The 13,674-nt window shown below is 37.2% G+C and overlaps 2 protein-coding genes across 2 annotated transcripts; both read right to left on the reverse strand.

Annotated features, from left to right (window-relative positions):
- Positions 1-820: 820 nt before the first annotated feature.
- On the reverse strand, positions 821-2,692 carry LOC116162417 (slit homolog 2 protein-like). Its single transcript, XM_031476032.1, has one exon. It carries the CDS (start codon positions 2,690-2,692, stop codon positions 821-823), a length of 1,872 nt encoding a protein of 623 aa, XP_031331892.1.
- A 6,413-nt stretch (positions 2,693-9,105) lies between these two features.
- On the reverse strand, positions 9,106-9,857 carry LOC116162088. Its single transcript, XM_031475622.1, has 3 exons — positions 9,733-9,857; positions 9,483-9,623; positions 9,106-9,434 (listed from the first exon to the last, which is right to left on the reverse strand). The coding sequence occupies exons 1-3, from the start codon at positions 9,788-9,790 to the stop codon at positions 9,292-9,294; spliced, it is 342 nt and encodes a 113-aa protein (XP_031331482.1). The 5' UTR covers positions 9,791-9,857; the 3' UTR covers positions 9,106-9,291.
- Between the last annotated feature and the right edge of the window lie 3,817 nt (positions 9,858-13,674).

Raw genomic sequence — 13,674 nt, forward strand, 5'->3', positions numbered from 1 at the left:
CACCGTACCGCTTATATTGGGGAGAAATGTGCCAAATTCAAAGTTTCCGCAAATGTAACATGTAAGGAATACTTACGATCTATCGAAACAAAAAAAAATGTTTTAATTGTGGCCGTGCAAATAATGTGGTAGTGGGTTATATTTAACTACCACCGAATAACGTTATAATATTTAATGTTTTTTTTATAATTTTGAATTTTTGTTTTTGGCAGACTGCCATACACTAAAAGTGCCCACCAAACGAAAGGCAACGATTAATATCCACGGCCAAAAAATCCTCGATTCACGTCTTCCTCTGCTATTTAAATCATTATTCACTCTCTCAGTTCCGTTCCCCCTTCTGCAGGATAATTGATACTTCGTCTAATGAAATTAACAACCCGTGTTTTCTTATGGGCGAAACATGATTAGCTCCAAATTTAATTAGCTTTACGTAGCGATAAAGAACTCTTATTGCAATTGAATCAAGAGCACGTTTTCTCCAATTTTAGTGAGGCTGTGGTTCTTTTGATGCAATTTCAATTTATTTAACGGGGTAGATATACGGTTTTCCACAGTTTTCATAAAGGTTGTTTCATATAACATATTAATATAATACAAGATAAGATAACATAACGTACCGTAACGTAACATAACGTACCGTAACGTAATGTAACGTACCGTAACATAACGTAACGTAACGTAACTTAACGTAACATTAAATAACATAATATAATATAATATAAGTAATATAGCAGTATTGTATGCAAGCTCTTTATGCTTCTTTATTTCCTTGTTAAGGCCTCTAATATCCGTGACAATTCTAAGCAGATAAACAAGATTATTGATTTTCACCTTCTTCTTCTGGACACCAATCGTAGGTCTCATCAACATCTTCAATGCGTTTGTCTACCAAGCTCCATTTGTCCGCACCCCTTTGATAGGATATCTTCTCAAACGAAATAACGTCAATATGATCCAGCCCTAATCTGTCAAATTTCAAGTCGGCAGCTTCCAGTGGGTTATTTTCCAGAAGTACAACTTTCGTCGGCGGTAAACCCCTTAAGGTCTCAGGAGATGCGATAAGATTTCCGTCCAGCTCAAGCCTATGTACGCTACCCAAACCCCTGAACGTATCCGGAGCCACATCTTTAACGTTGATCGAAGATAGCACGAGGTATTTGACGTAATCGAGGCCCTCGAACGCCCCAGGGTCGAGTTTAATGTTCGCGTTACCAGCGAGATTCAACATTGAGAGTGCTTTGCGATCGGTTCCGGCGGCGAAGCTGTTCTTCGGAACTTCACTTATTTTGTTGAAGCCCAAGTTGAGCTTTCTTAACGTTGCAATGCCACCGAAGAGCGGTGGCACTTCCGTAAGGTGGTTGTCGTGCAAGTTCAGGTCGTGCATGCGCGTGTTTCCGTCGAACAGTCCGTCTGGCAACGCGCTTATTTTATTTGCGCACAATAGTAGCTCTTCTAGATTTTCCAGCGGGCGTAAGCACCGCGGGTGGAGCGTTTGTATTTGATTTTTGATCAGAAATATTGTGTAAAGCTTGGGCAGACCAGAAAAGCTATTTTCCTGTATGGTTTTGATGGAGTTATGGTTTAACAAAAGTAGGATCAGGTTTTCCAAACCATCGAAACATGAATTTGGTAGGTGGTCAATCTGGTTGTAATCCAAATCCAGCCTTCCTAAAGTGCAGCAATTTACGAATGCTCCTTCGAAGCTTACTATGCGATTGCGGGATAGGCGCAGATGTCTATTGACTTTCAGACCTTTTAGTTGCTGACCCGTGATTTCAGCCAAATTGTTGTTGTCCAAGTGTAGCTCGGTGCAAGCACAGTCTTCAAATGCCCCGTTTTCAATGGTTTCAGTAGAATTGTGAGAGAGAATGACCTTGTTCGCCTCCACCTTCGAGAGTGAACCCGCTTTTAACACCTTCAGTTGATTGTGGCCCAAATCCAGCTCCCCATCACGTATCACCAAACCTCTAAACGCGCAGGTTCCAATTTCTGCAATCTGGTTGTGTGAAAAACTCACACGGTATCCATCAATCAGTCGATCGCACAGAAAATTCTCCGGAATCTTGGAGATTTGGTTGTGGGACATGTCCAAGTGAATCAGTTTCTTTAATGGAGCCACTAGTGAGGTATCCAACCGTTGTAGCTTGTTATACCTTAGCACCAAATGAGCCAAATTCTCCAAATCTTGAAAGACCCCATCGTTCAGCGCCTCAATTTGGTTATTAGCCAACTCTAAGTTGACCAGGCCGTGTAAGTTGCGGAAAACTTCACCTTCAACCTCCTTTATTTCGTTATTATTTAGGATTAGAACTCCTAAACGCTCCAATCCCTCAAACACTCTATTTTGCAGGACCTCCAACTTATTGTCCGACAGATTGAGATGGAAAAGCGAGGGCAGGTAAGTAAACGCTCCAGTTTCGAGCTCGGTTAATCCATTATTTTTTAACTCGAGGTACCTCAGGCGATTCAGGTCTGAAAATCCACCATCATTGAGTCGAGTTATTTGGTTGTTGTTGATGTAGAGGTATTCCAGTAATGGGAATGTCTGCTCGAAAAGTCCACTGCTACCTGCTGGAGGTAAGCTCACGTTATTGGAAATCATTGACAATGAAGTAAGCGTCTCCTTTCCTTCCATCTTTTCGATCGCCTCAATTAAAACGTCCACGGATTGATGGCCCTCGAACGACATTTTCTTTATTTTAAGAAAACAGCACTTTTGTTAAATGCACACACCCGAAAAGAACACGACTCGTACAACAACCGCCTATTTTTAAAAGTCGCGAGTGAACTTGGCGTAATTTTTATAAATATCGAACGAAACGTGTCTAATAATAGGCACGCACTGAAAAGTAGTTTATTGAATCTTACGTGTTGGTGGAAATAGCAATGAAGTTTGGGAAAGGGAAAGTTAAACTACCCGTCGTCGCCGATCAATATTCTCTAAAAGATGCGGCGCATGTAACTGGGTGAATGACTCATCATATTCGATGAAAATTAACGTCATTGCTAAAAAAAAGTCGAATCTCGATTTTTGTGATAAATGTGCTAATGCGTTTGATTCGAAGGAATTGTTACTTCTCTTAGTTGAATTATGAATTTAATGTCGAAAGTTTGAGCGATGGGTTGCCGAACGAAAGACCGCACAAGAAAATGTGCTAAAATCTTGCAGGACTTAGCGAAAATTTTGCCATTCTAAAATAAAAATAGGAATAGTAAGCGCATTAACACAGGAAGTGGACAATTACTGTGGGTCAAAGTGCACATGGTCATCGAAAGCTCTCTAGATATACTTTTTGGGCCAACCAGATAAAATCTGCCGAAATAGATTTATAAATATCGACTTTATTGTTTATCTCATGTTTTTCTCCGGTCGTAGATAAGAACATTTCTTATCGTTGCGTACTCTAATTCAATTGCAAGATAAGGACGTATTATCGCCGTATTGAATAGGTGCAGGGCAGTGAAGAGAGGGAAAAGGTTTTAAGTAAGCGTACCGGAAGTTAAACGACCCCTTTTTGTTGGTCGAGCGTTTGATTGGCGAGTACTATCGTGGATCGCGTTTTTCGCACGTTAAAAAACAGCCGTTTGAGCGTATTTGTTATCGCGTTTTAGAAGGAAGTTAGTTAAGTATACGACTTTTAAAAGATTCAAGTCGTGTGTAAAAAATGAACGTTTAGCCTGTTTAAGCATTTACGAAGAAGTTTAATGGGGGTCCTGTGGTTATCAAGCATTTGTCGCTTAAAATAAAGTCCCCAAGTTACCAGTTTAAGGGAGTTTGTCCACCATCAAAGGGCCAATACTATAATTGTAATTGCAACGAAATCAGTGTCGTTTAAATCAAAGTTTGGAAAGACTTTTGGAGTCTACGCTAACCCTACGAGCCTCTCAGGTGCTTTCTTCTTCTTCATATTGTCTGCGTTTCCTTTCTTCTTCTTCTCTCCTGGTTTGCGCATCTGAATCGTGCTATTAGTTTAGTGTTTTTCTTCCCTCTCTTATATATTTCCGCACTTCTTCCTTGTACATTCTGTTTCCTCGTGAATTCTCGATTTTTTTCTCTCTGTTGAGGCGCTTGTATATCTTGGTACCTTTTTTTAAGTTCTTCTTCCATCATTTCCCGTATTCCTCTCCTCCTTTTAACCTCGGTCCATCCCTCTCCGTTTCTTTCGTAACATATTTTTTGTGTTCATCCTTGTTGGCAAAAGTTCTTTGAGCAATTCAATTTCTCTTCCTCTCCTTTTCAGAATCGCCCCGTGCCCCAACTCTATCTTCTCCATTTTTGTTTCCTACTATAATATGTAAGTACTTGGCCAGTGGCCTTTTGTAATATCTACCTTCTTTGTATTCCTTCTAATTCATCCCATTCCTTCCATCCTCGCATCCGTTCTATACGGAATTTTTTATATGTGTGCGTTGAGCTGAGCGGTCGTGTTTGCATCGTGCTCCGTAATAAATGTAATATTTATAATTGAGATTACAACTGTGAAAGTTTTGGTGCGTAGAATCCAAAACAATTCGTACTTTTTCAATCAGACTTCTCAATCAAAAGTTATGGACTAGAAACCAATTTCGAAAGAAAACTTAAAAGGGCTGTAACTTCTGAACTAGTAGCCCAATCTTTAAACTGTTTGAAATTATGGATTCTACGGATCGAATTCTATAAGAAATTGTTTTTTCCCGGTCGATCTCAGACAATTTTTTTTCCGGCCTGAAAAAAAGGCAGTACTTTTAAGTTATTCAAATATTTGAGAACAATTTAGAAATGTTTAGGGAAAGTTTCCATTGTGACAAAATCAAATATAAAAATCCGATACATCTGAATACCGAACTCGATAGTCTACGTAACTTAAAAACAATAAGGACCTTTCTTATATCCTTAAGACCATGTGTACCAATTTTCAAAGCGATCGCACGTTTCTAAACAAGTTATCATGCACACGGACAAACGGATGGTCAAAAATGGATCTGTTCCAAAATCGCTAGGATTAATTTCAGAAAGGCGTACGTATCATGTGCACCACGCTTTGAAAGCTGGTACACGTATTCTTAAGGATATAGCTGGTATAAGAAGGGTCCTGGTAGGTACCTCCTATATAATAATATAATAATAATAATACGCTTTTACTCCCCTTAAATTTGTATATAAAAATAGAAATATAAAAAAAAGCTAACCCCATACAAAGTATAACTTGATTTTTTAAGTAGTATTAAGCCTTTTATCTAGTATACTATTTTAAATTTTTAATGTATTTGAGTGACAAGTATTTGAATACTTTTTGCTGTATTCGAATACTTTTGAAAGTAAGATAATGAAATACTTTTCAAAGTATTAGAATACTTTTGAAAGTATTCGAATATTTATTTTTTTAAGTATTTGAATACTTTTCAATGTATCTGTATCTAGTATTCGCTTGTGCTGGACGTAAAAGTATTTAGTATTCAAATACCTTTGATTTGTGTAAAGTATTTACTATTTAGTATTCAAATACTTTTTGAAAGTATTCTGCCCATCTCTGATATTAACGAAGATATATTCCATACTTTTCACTAACCCTGTATATAATATTTTGAGTTTTGTAAGTTTCATGGCTATTTAAATCTTTGAGACACAATTTGAATATAGATTAGTAATAATTATTTGAAAAATAATAATTTCCTTTGCGCGTTTAGTGTTCCTGAAGTCGCTCAATTTATTAAAACTGCTGACCAAAGGAAATAAAAAACCATTTCTTAAGAAGTCCGTCTGAAAGACATTTTTGTGTCCTTTGTCCACAAATTATTTCAAATATGTGATACAATTCTAGAAAAAACAGGAAAGTTTTTCGCGTAATGAATTTTACTTTGCGCGGATAATTAATGCGCGATTTTGAAGGGCCTATTACAACTGCACTAATACCAGATTAGTTATGTCCAGGGTTATGTCATATTAGTTATTATATACTTATAATTGGAAGCCCATATCATTCTACTTTAGGACACCGGAATAATTGTAACAATATCGTTCTTAGAAAAAGAAATATGATGATGTAAAGATAGAAGAACACGGATTTGCTATCGTGGTTTTATCTTCAAAGACTTTAAACCTTAAAATTAATTATTCCCAGTGTTATTTAAAAATTACAAGACACCATAATTTAATTACGTGCACTATTGACAAGCTATCAATGAAATTTCGTGGCTCTATATTAAGCGGATCCGGAGTAAAAAAAAATAAATAGTGGAGCCGCGCGAATTATCCATAAGCCGTAATATAATAATAATGTCTTCAAACTGCCCCCTAAAGTCACGGCGCTTTTCTGCCTTATCTGTAACAGGTAACACAAACCAGAGGGATAGTGAATGTTTAACGTCCGATACTAATCAGGTAAATCCTATACTATAACCGAAATTAATTCTCAATCAGAATCAATAATAATGACTTTACACTAGCAAAAGCAACATTTTGACTCAACCACGGATCGTCCGTACAAATCGGTGTATAAAAGCATGACGGTGACGTTAACTCAAGAAAAACTACTTTACTATGCACAAATAACTAAATTTCTATACAACAGCAATGTAATTTACTTAATTCAAAATGTAAATAAGATAGTATCAACAAATTCTTCGTAGTGTTACAAATAACGTAATTAAGAATCGTAATCGGTAACGACAAAAGAAAATTACGTAGGATCAGTAATATCGAAGCGATTCATAAAGCTAATATTCTCCAAAAGGTTTCGTAAGTACTTGCAGTTAGATAGGAACAATTAGGTACATCTCCAGGTGTCAATTTTCGAAGTAGGTAATGTAATGTCTCACGTGACGTGGCCAATGTCTATGTCTAACTATAAGAAGTTAAGAGATAAGTTTAAGGGCGAAGATAAACCCTAAAAAATACGTATTAAGAAAAATGCTGAAGTACATAACCTCACACTAATTACTTGCAAACGAACATATGCAAAGCGTGTTCAATGGAGCACAACCACAGCACATCAGAAATAGAGAGAAAATAACCCAAAGAAATATGCTGATTGCCAAAACAGGTAGACACTAAACCAAGTGTAAAAAGTAACGGCGTATCGAGAAAGATTTGCACGCAAAAAATATGATGGCTAGATCGTCTCTGAAGGAAAGAAGTACAGGGAATGTGTTTGCAGAATAGAAAAGCAGATCACGACCTCTAGTGGCGAACCAAAGAACTAAGGAAATATCAAATCTACTATAGAAATAACTGAGATCTAAATTAAACGGGTTTACAAAGAAAATACCTACATAGAGCGAGAATACTAAATTTAAAGTGAGTCGAGTGAGAAATATAAAGAGGCGCAACTCGATTAATTTAGACGAAGCTTAATCCGAGATGCTTCAGTACATCGGCGATTTCGTAGAGTAGTCGATTACCGCAGTTATAGTAGCGTTCGTTTTGTTGAGCGACGTTTAAGCATCAGCGTCGCACGTCTAACACACTCCTCCCACTATGGACTGTGGGGTACGGGAAGCTTCGGTGAGTGAGATGGGGAATATGTGTCGCAATTTTACATTACAGTTACGCCTCTTTACTATTTCTCACTCAACGATCAACGAGTACATTTCGAAGTTGCTTAAATGGAATATAAATTTTAAATATCAATTGGTAAGAAAAGAACGTTACATACTCCTTTCCTTGTTTTACTACCGGTTGCCTTATTACCCATTTGCAATTGACTTGTGCGTTTGAAATAGACTGATTTAGGATGAATAGGTGTTATTGCTGTAGCCAAGGACGTATATCGTTTTTATAATATGCGGCATCTGTCGCGAGCTCTGTGGTTAAAATTTCAAAGAAATATCTCTATAAATAAACAAGTTGGCATTGCGTAGTATTCGCCTGCGCACATCTGATTTTTACAATATGCAATATTCTTGTCTTTACTAGAAGCATTTGGGGTTAAAATTTCGACGAAATATCTCCATAAATAAGAAAGTTGACTTTGCGCATGGGCACATTTCATTTTTAGAATATGCAATATGCTTGTCTTCACTATAAGCGTTAAAATTTCAAAAAATATGTCTATAAATAAGAAAGTTGGCAGAATGCGCATGCGCACATTTATCGTCAAGATTTGACTTGGCTGTAGGAGTAGTGGCCCCCTTGCATGGACGGACGGAGAAAGTGGCCATGATTGCGTCTTCCAACATCTGTTGGAAAAGGCGCTCAATCTAGGTTGTACCATTAAAAAAAATAGAAAACATTTAAGAATAATAAATTTATTAAATTAAAACAGGTTGCAAGCTGTGCAAACACATATCGCATTCACAGACCTCATTACGCTCTTCAGCCTGATAATAATGTCATTACGACTAATTATACAGGGAATTTGGGTGACTATGTTGTCACAAAATTCCATTGTAATTGAGACCAATAATAAATTCATAAGCAGTGAGTTCATGTATAAAATAGGGTGGGCCCTGCGTCAATGTCTAAGGCTGTGTTTGGGTCGTTGGCTCAGAAGGTCAACCCGGCGTCAGAGACCAAGCGTGTCAGATGGGATGGAAGCACTTCAGGGTCTGGCTCAGGGCAGCCTGAAGAGAAGCTTAGAGGTTCTAGAGCACCCAAAGTTGCAAGTGCATCACGAAGCTATGGGCAAGTCGCTGAGGCGGAACTAATGCGTTTGGTATCAAATACCAACAGAATTTTTCATAATTTTTGTGAGTAGTGAGAGGTCAGCTCGCCCCTCCACTTTTTTACGTCACACGTACCGCACTGTATTTGGCTGCGTCATTTTATGGCGGTAAATTTGAATTTGCGCGGCAGATTTGAATTTTAAATTTCCGGATGTTCGCCATTTTGTCGCGGTAAGTTTTAATTTGTGCGGGAGATTTGAATTTTTGAATCTGCGGATGTTGGCCATTTTGTTGCGGTAAATTTGGATTTCGAATTTTATACTGTGATCGGCTGTCGTTTTAAATATACAGGGTATAATGATAGTTATACATACGGTATTTCTGACCATTAGCGGTAAGAGAGTGGGGAATTATAAATTTTACCGCTCTCAAAATGACCACAGCTCAGAACTCAATGGCTGACAGATTAATGCCATTATGACAACTCTAAACAAAATGGCCGAACAAAAACACCTTATGTGTAACTATCATTACACCCTGTATATTTAATATCAATCCGATCAACCCAAAATAATTCTTACACTGTGTAGTTTAGAAGATAATATGAAAGAAATAAGAACACAAATATTAAAGAATAGTAAAATAACTTATAATATAGTATGAAGAAAAATGTCCACAATCCTTATAGAGGCTTGGTCTTACTGATCAAAACTTGTCATTATTGCAATAGTCGCTTTGGCACTCCGAACAGTATTTTTCTCCTGCGTTATATTTCCTCTGCCACTCACAATTACGGTCAGAACACATTCTCACCGCTATCTCAACGGTGACTTTGTTTCTTGTCTCAGCTAAAAAGAGAGAGCTGATACTCGTGTATTAGGTACCATATTACTTACTCCCTAATTTAGATATGCAATAAGCTTGTGATGAACAGTCGTCATTCTTGGTGACATTAACATAGTTACGGCAGTTCGAGAAGTCTTTGGGGGACGTGTCGGTCCTACCAACGCAATCATGGCAATATCTTGTAGAACCCCCTACGAATCGATACGTTTAAGGAAATCAAATTTAAAATAAATACGAGTGTATAGTCGACGTGTATCAAAAAGCGTAGCAACCAAGTTTCTACAAAATAGCCCTACATACCTGAGGCAACACCTACACAAATTAGACCAACTGAAACCAATACAAGTTTAAAATACATGATGATGATACTCGTTTATAAGGTAACCTACGCATTTCACATGCCTTTATACCTACGTGTCAAGAGGGTTAACAGATTAGATATACCTTAAAATAGTTAATGATTATCAAGTTATCTTGTCATTATCATTACGAGGACCTTATTATTTTCGTTCGTAACTAAAAAAAATATTTCATTATTTATAAACGAACCAGTTGCCCTATTATGTCACCAGTGATGGATTCTGGATCATGATAGGAGGGTGGACAGGGTCCACGCGTACCTAGGCCTGAAATTTGAGCCCTTTGTACTACCACGAGTAACCCCAAGTTGTTTCTTGCATTTGCCAACGGCGCATGCTGTCGTTCCTCTCGTCTTTCCGCAAGTATTCCCGTTCCCCGGTATTCATACAGTCGATTATCTTGTCCCGATAGAGCTGTCTGCGTTCTTCGGTTAGTATGGTCATAGGTACCATACGGTCGATAACACACACGGCCTCTTCCGACACAGTGCGGACTGCACTGGCTGCTCTCAGGGCACTCAGTCGATACTTGTGCCACTGTACAACACTGAACCATATTATTTAATTGAATTCGAATTTTATTAATATTTTATCATGAGAAAAAAAAATGTTTCTGTGGCGTAAGTAGGTAGTAACCATGGTAATAGAATCATCAACATTAGTTACGATAATTTATGCAGCGTACTTTAAGTTCCATTGGTGACGCACTTTATAAGAAACCATGAATTTTATAGATAATGAAACTTAGAAACCGTTCAAAATGTCAGTGTTATAAAAAAAGACGGGGGGAACTAAAAACTTAGATTAGAGTGGTTAAAAAGACTAAAGATACTATAGAGAGTAAACATGTCAAAATGGCTCGAGGAGGGGTAAAATTTTACTAACAACGTCAGTGGCAAACAATTTGTTAACATAGACGAAAAGAATCGAAAAATGGAGTACAAGTCTAGACACTTAATTGGGAAAACCACAGAAGGAAAATATTTGCGGAAATGCCCAGAATGTGACGAAGAATTCAAGACAGCAAGTAATTCAAAACGAAATCTGTGGAAGAACGAGAAATTGTTCGCACAAAAACCCCTTTGTTATCTATATTTGAATGCTGGTCACAATGTAGGAAGTTGCAGAAAAGACAGATGTGGAAAGGACGAATATAAAGGGAGAGAACATAAGACTCCAAGATATCCACGTTAGATAGGGCAGCCACGAGTGCATCTAATCGTACCCACCAGAAGACTTTAGGAGATTTTGGGGTAAAAATCTATAAATATAACTTGCGAGATTCGGAGAATAAAAAGGTGCGAATGATGAAAAGCACGGCAGCAAAAAGGAATAAAGACAAGTGGAAGATCACTTTAGATGAAAATAATAGGCTACAATAAAACAGAGGAATTGCTAGGAATAGGAATAGGAGGTTGCATAAAAACCAAGACTTTGCGAGACAATACGAGTGCAGTAAAATTGAAGATTATATCTTGATGAAATGACGATAGAAAGGAATAAGGAATTTGCTGACCTCACTTTGGAGCGCCGGTAAATCCAAAAAAACCGAAACTTCGTTTGATTTTCGACGCTGCAGTAAGAACACATGACTCAATTGCGGAATAATGACAGGACCTGATTATTTGAAACCTCTACCAGAAATTCAGACAATGTGTAATTGCTATAACTGCCGATATTATGGAAATGTTTCATCAAGTGAAGATAAGGAAGGACGATAAATGCGCGTAATGAATACAATATGTAAACTGACAACCGAACCTCTCCCTGTTGGATAAGAGGGGACGGTGGAAAGTATCACCAATTCGTGGTGAAGAGAATAGGTAACCTACAGGAGCTCGAAGGAAGATCGAAGAAAATAATATATTATAATACAGTATAATATAATATAATATAATATAATATAATATAATATAATATAATATAATATAATATAATATAATATAATATAATAAAACATAATGTAATATAATATAATATAATATTTTCTTTAAACTGCACCATCTTGCCGGTATAATGCTGGATCGATTAATGACTTCATTTTCAATGACATCCAAGGTCATTGGCCCATTAATTTTCAAGGTCATCCGAGATCATTGACTTTATTAATTGTTAAGATCGTCCGAGGTCATTGACCCTATTTTTGTGGCATCAAATTATATTTCCAATGTCATCAGAGGTCATTGACCCCATATATCTTTAAGGTCATCTGAGGATATTGATTCCATTTTTTGTTATCAAATTACGTTTTCAAGGTCATCCGTGGTCATTGTCCACATACATTTTCAAGGTCATCGGAGGTCATTATACCCGATAAATTTTCAAGGTCATCCAAAGACGGTGCCCCTCCTCGAGCCATTTTGACATGTTTAACCTCTATAGTATCTTTAGTCTTTTTAACCACTCTAATCTAAGTTTTTAGTTACCCCCGTGTTTTTTTATAATACTGACATTTTGAACGGTTTCTAAGTTTCATTATCTATAATAGTCATTTGTTTCATTAGTACAAAAAATGTGAGTTTTCGGGACGAGGAAGATAGTTGCTGGACGACGCGTTAGCGGAGTCCAGCAACCTTCCGAGTCCCGAAAACGCATTTTTTGTACGAATAAAACATAAAATTTTTTCTCCAACCCCCTTTACTTCAAATTATATTCGAATTTAGATTCAGTCACAGTTTCACTACTAGTATAAGAACTTCTGCTTTCTTGTCCTCACGTGTCATACCACTCTAGTTTTTAGGTTAACTTATAACCTATTCGTTCTTACTTCTTACTTCTTACCCCTCGCGACATTGTAGGGAGCAAATCTTGAGGTAGCATGTTCTGCCGTTTCTAAAATCTCTGGCGGAGTGCAATCCATGTCGCTATCAGTTTCACTCATTTCTATTGTATACACAATTAATATTGTTATATTTTGTATGGAAATAAAAAACTTACTATACAGTTTTTTAATTAAAATTAATTGCAATTAACTTTTTCAAATTTTGAATTCAAAATGACAGATAATAGTGCAATGGGTCTGAAGTAGATGGCGTTATGCGCGACGGTGGGTTGTATAAGTATTAAAATTACGTTCATCGAATATGTAAATTACGTTACATACACATGGTTTAAATAAAAATAGCGAGCGTAAATCATTTTCAATACATGTACATACGTATAGGTAACATCATTATTTGCACTGAATATGCAAAAATATTTGATTTGTATGTATAGAAATATCTTATAACCTGCAATGTAAAACGATGTCAATGTGACATATCTCCGTGATTGTAATTTTTTAATTGGCCAACTTTCAAGGTCAATTTCTTTTTGGTACTAGGACCAAAAGTATCCACTTTTTGTACAGTTGCCACGGTGAAAGCGATTAATCCGCAAAACGTCAATTTTACGTACCGAACACTGTCACAAAATAGCGTCTTATTCAGGTGGTTGGAGAAAAAATTCATTGTTTCTTATAAAGTGCGTCACCAATGGAACTTAAAGTACGCTGCATAAATTATCGTAACTAATGTTGATGATTCTATTACCATGGTTACTACCTACTTACGCCACAGAAACATTTTTTTTCTCATGATAAAATATTAATAAAATTCGAATTCAATTAAATAATATGCTTCAGTGTTGTAAAGTGGCACAAGTATCGACTCAGTGCCCTGAGAGCAGCCAGTGCAATCCGCACTGTGTCGGAAGAGGCCGTGTGTGTTATGGACCGTATGGTACCTATGGCCATACTAACCGAAGAACGCAGACAGCTCTATCGGGACAAGATGACCGACTGTATGAATACCGGGGAACGGGAATACTTGCGGAAAGACGAGAGGAACGACAGCATGCGCCGTTGGCAAATGCAAGAAGCAACTTGGGGTTACTCGTGGTAGTA

The sequence above is a fragment of the Photinus pyralis genome, unplaced genomic scaffold (genome assembly GCF_008802855.1).
Source record: "Photinus pyralis isolate 1611_PpyrPB1 unplaced genomic scaffold, Ppyr1.3 Ppyr1.4_LG10, whole genome shotgun sequence".
Classification (NCBI taxonomy): Eukaryota; Metazoa; Arthropoda; class Insecta; order Coleoptera; family Lampyridae; genus Photinus; species Photinus pyralis.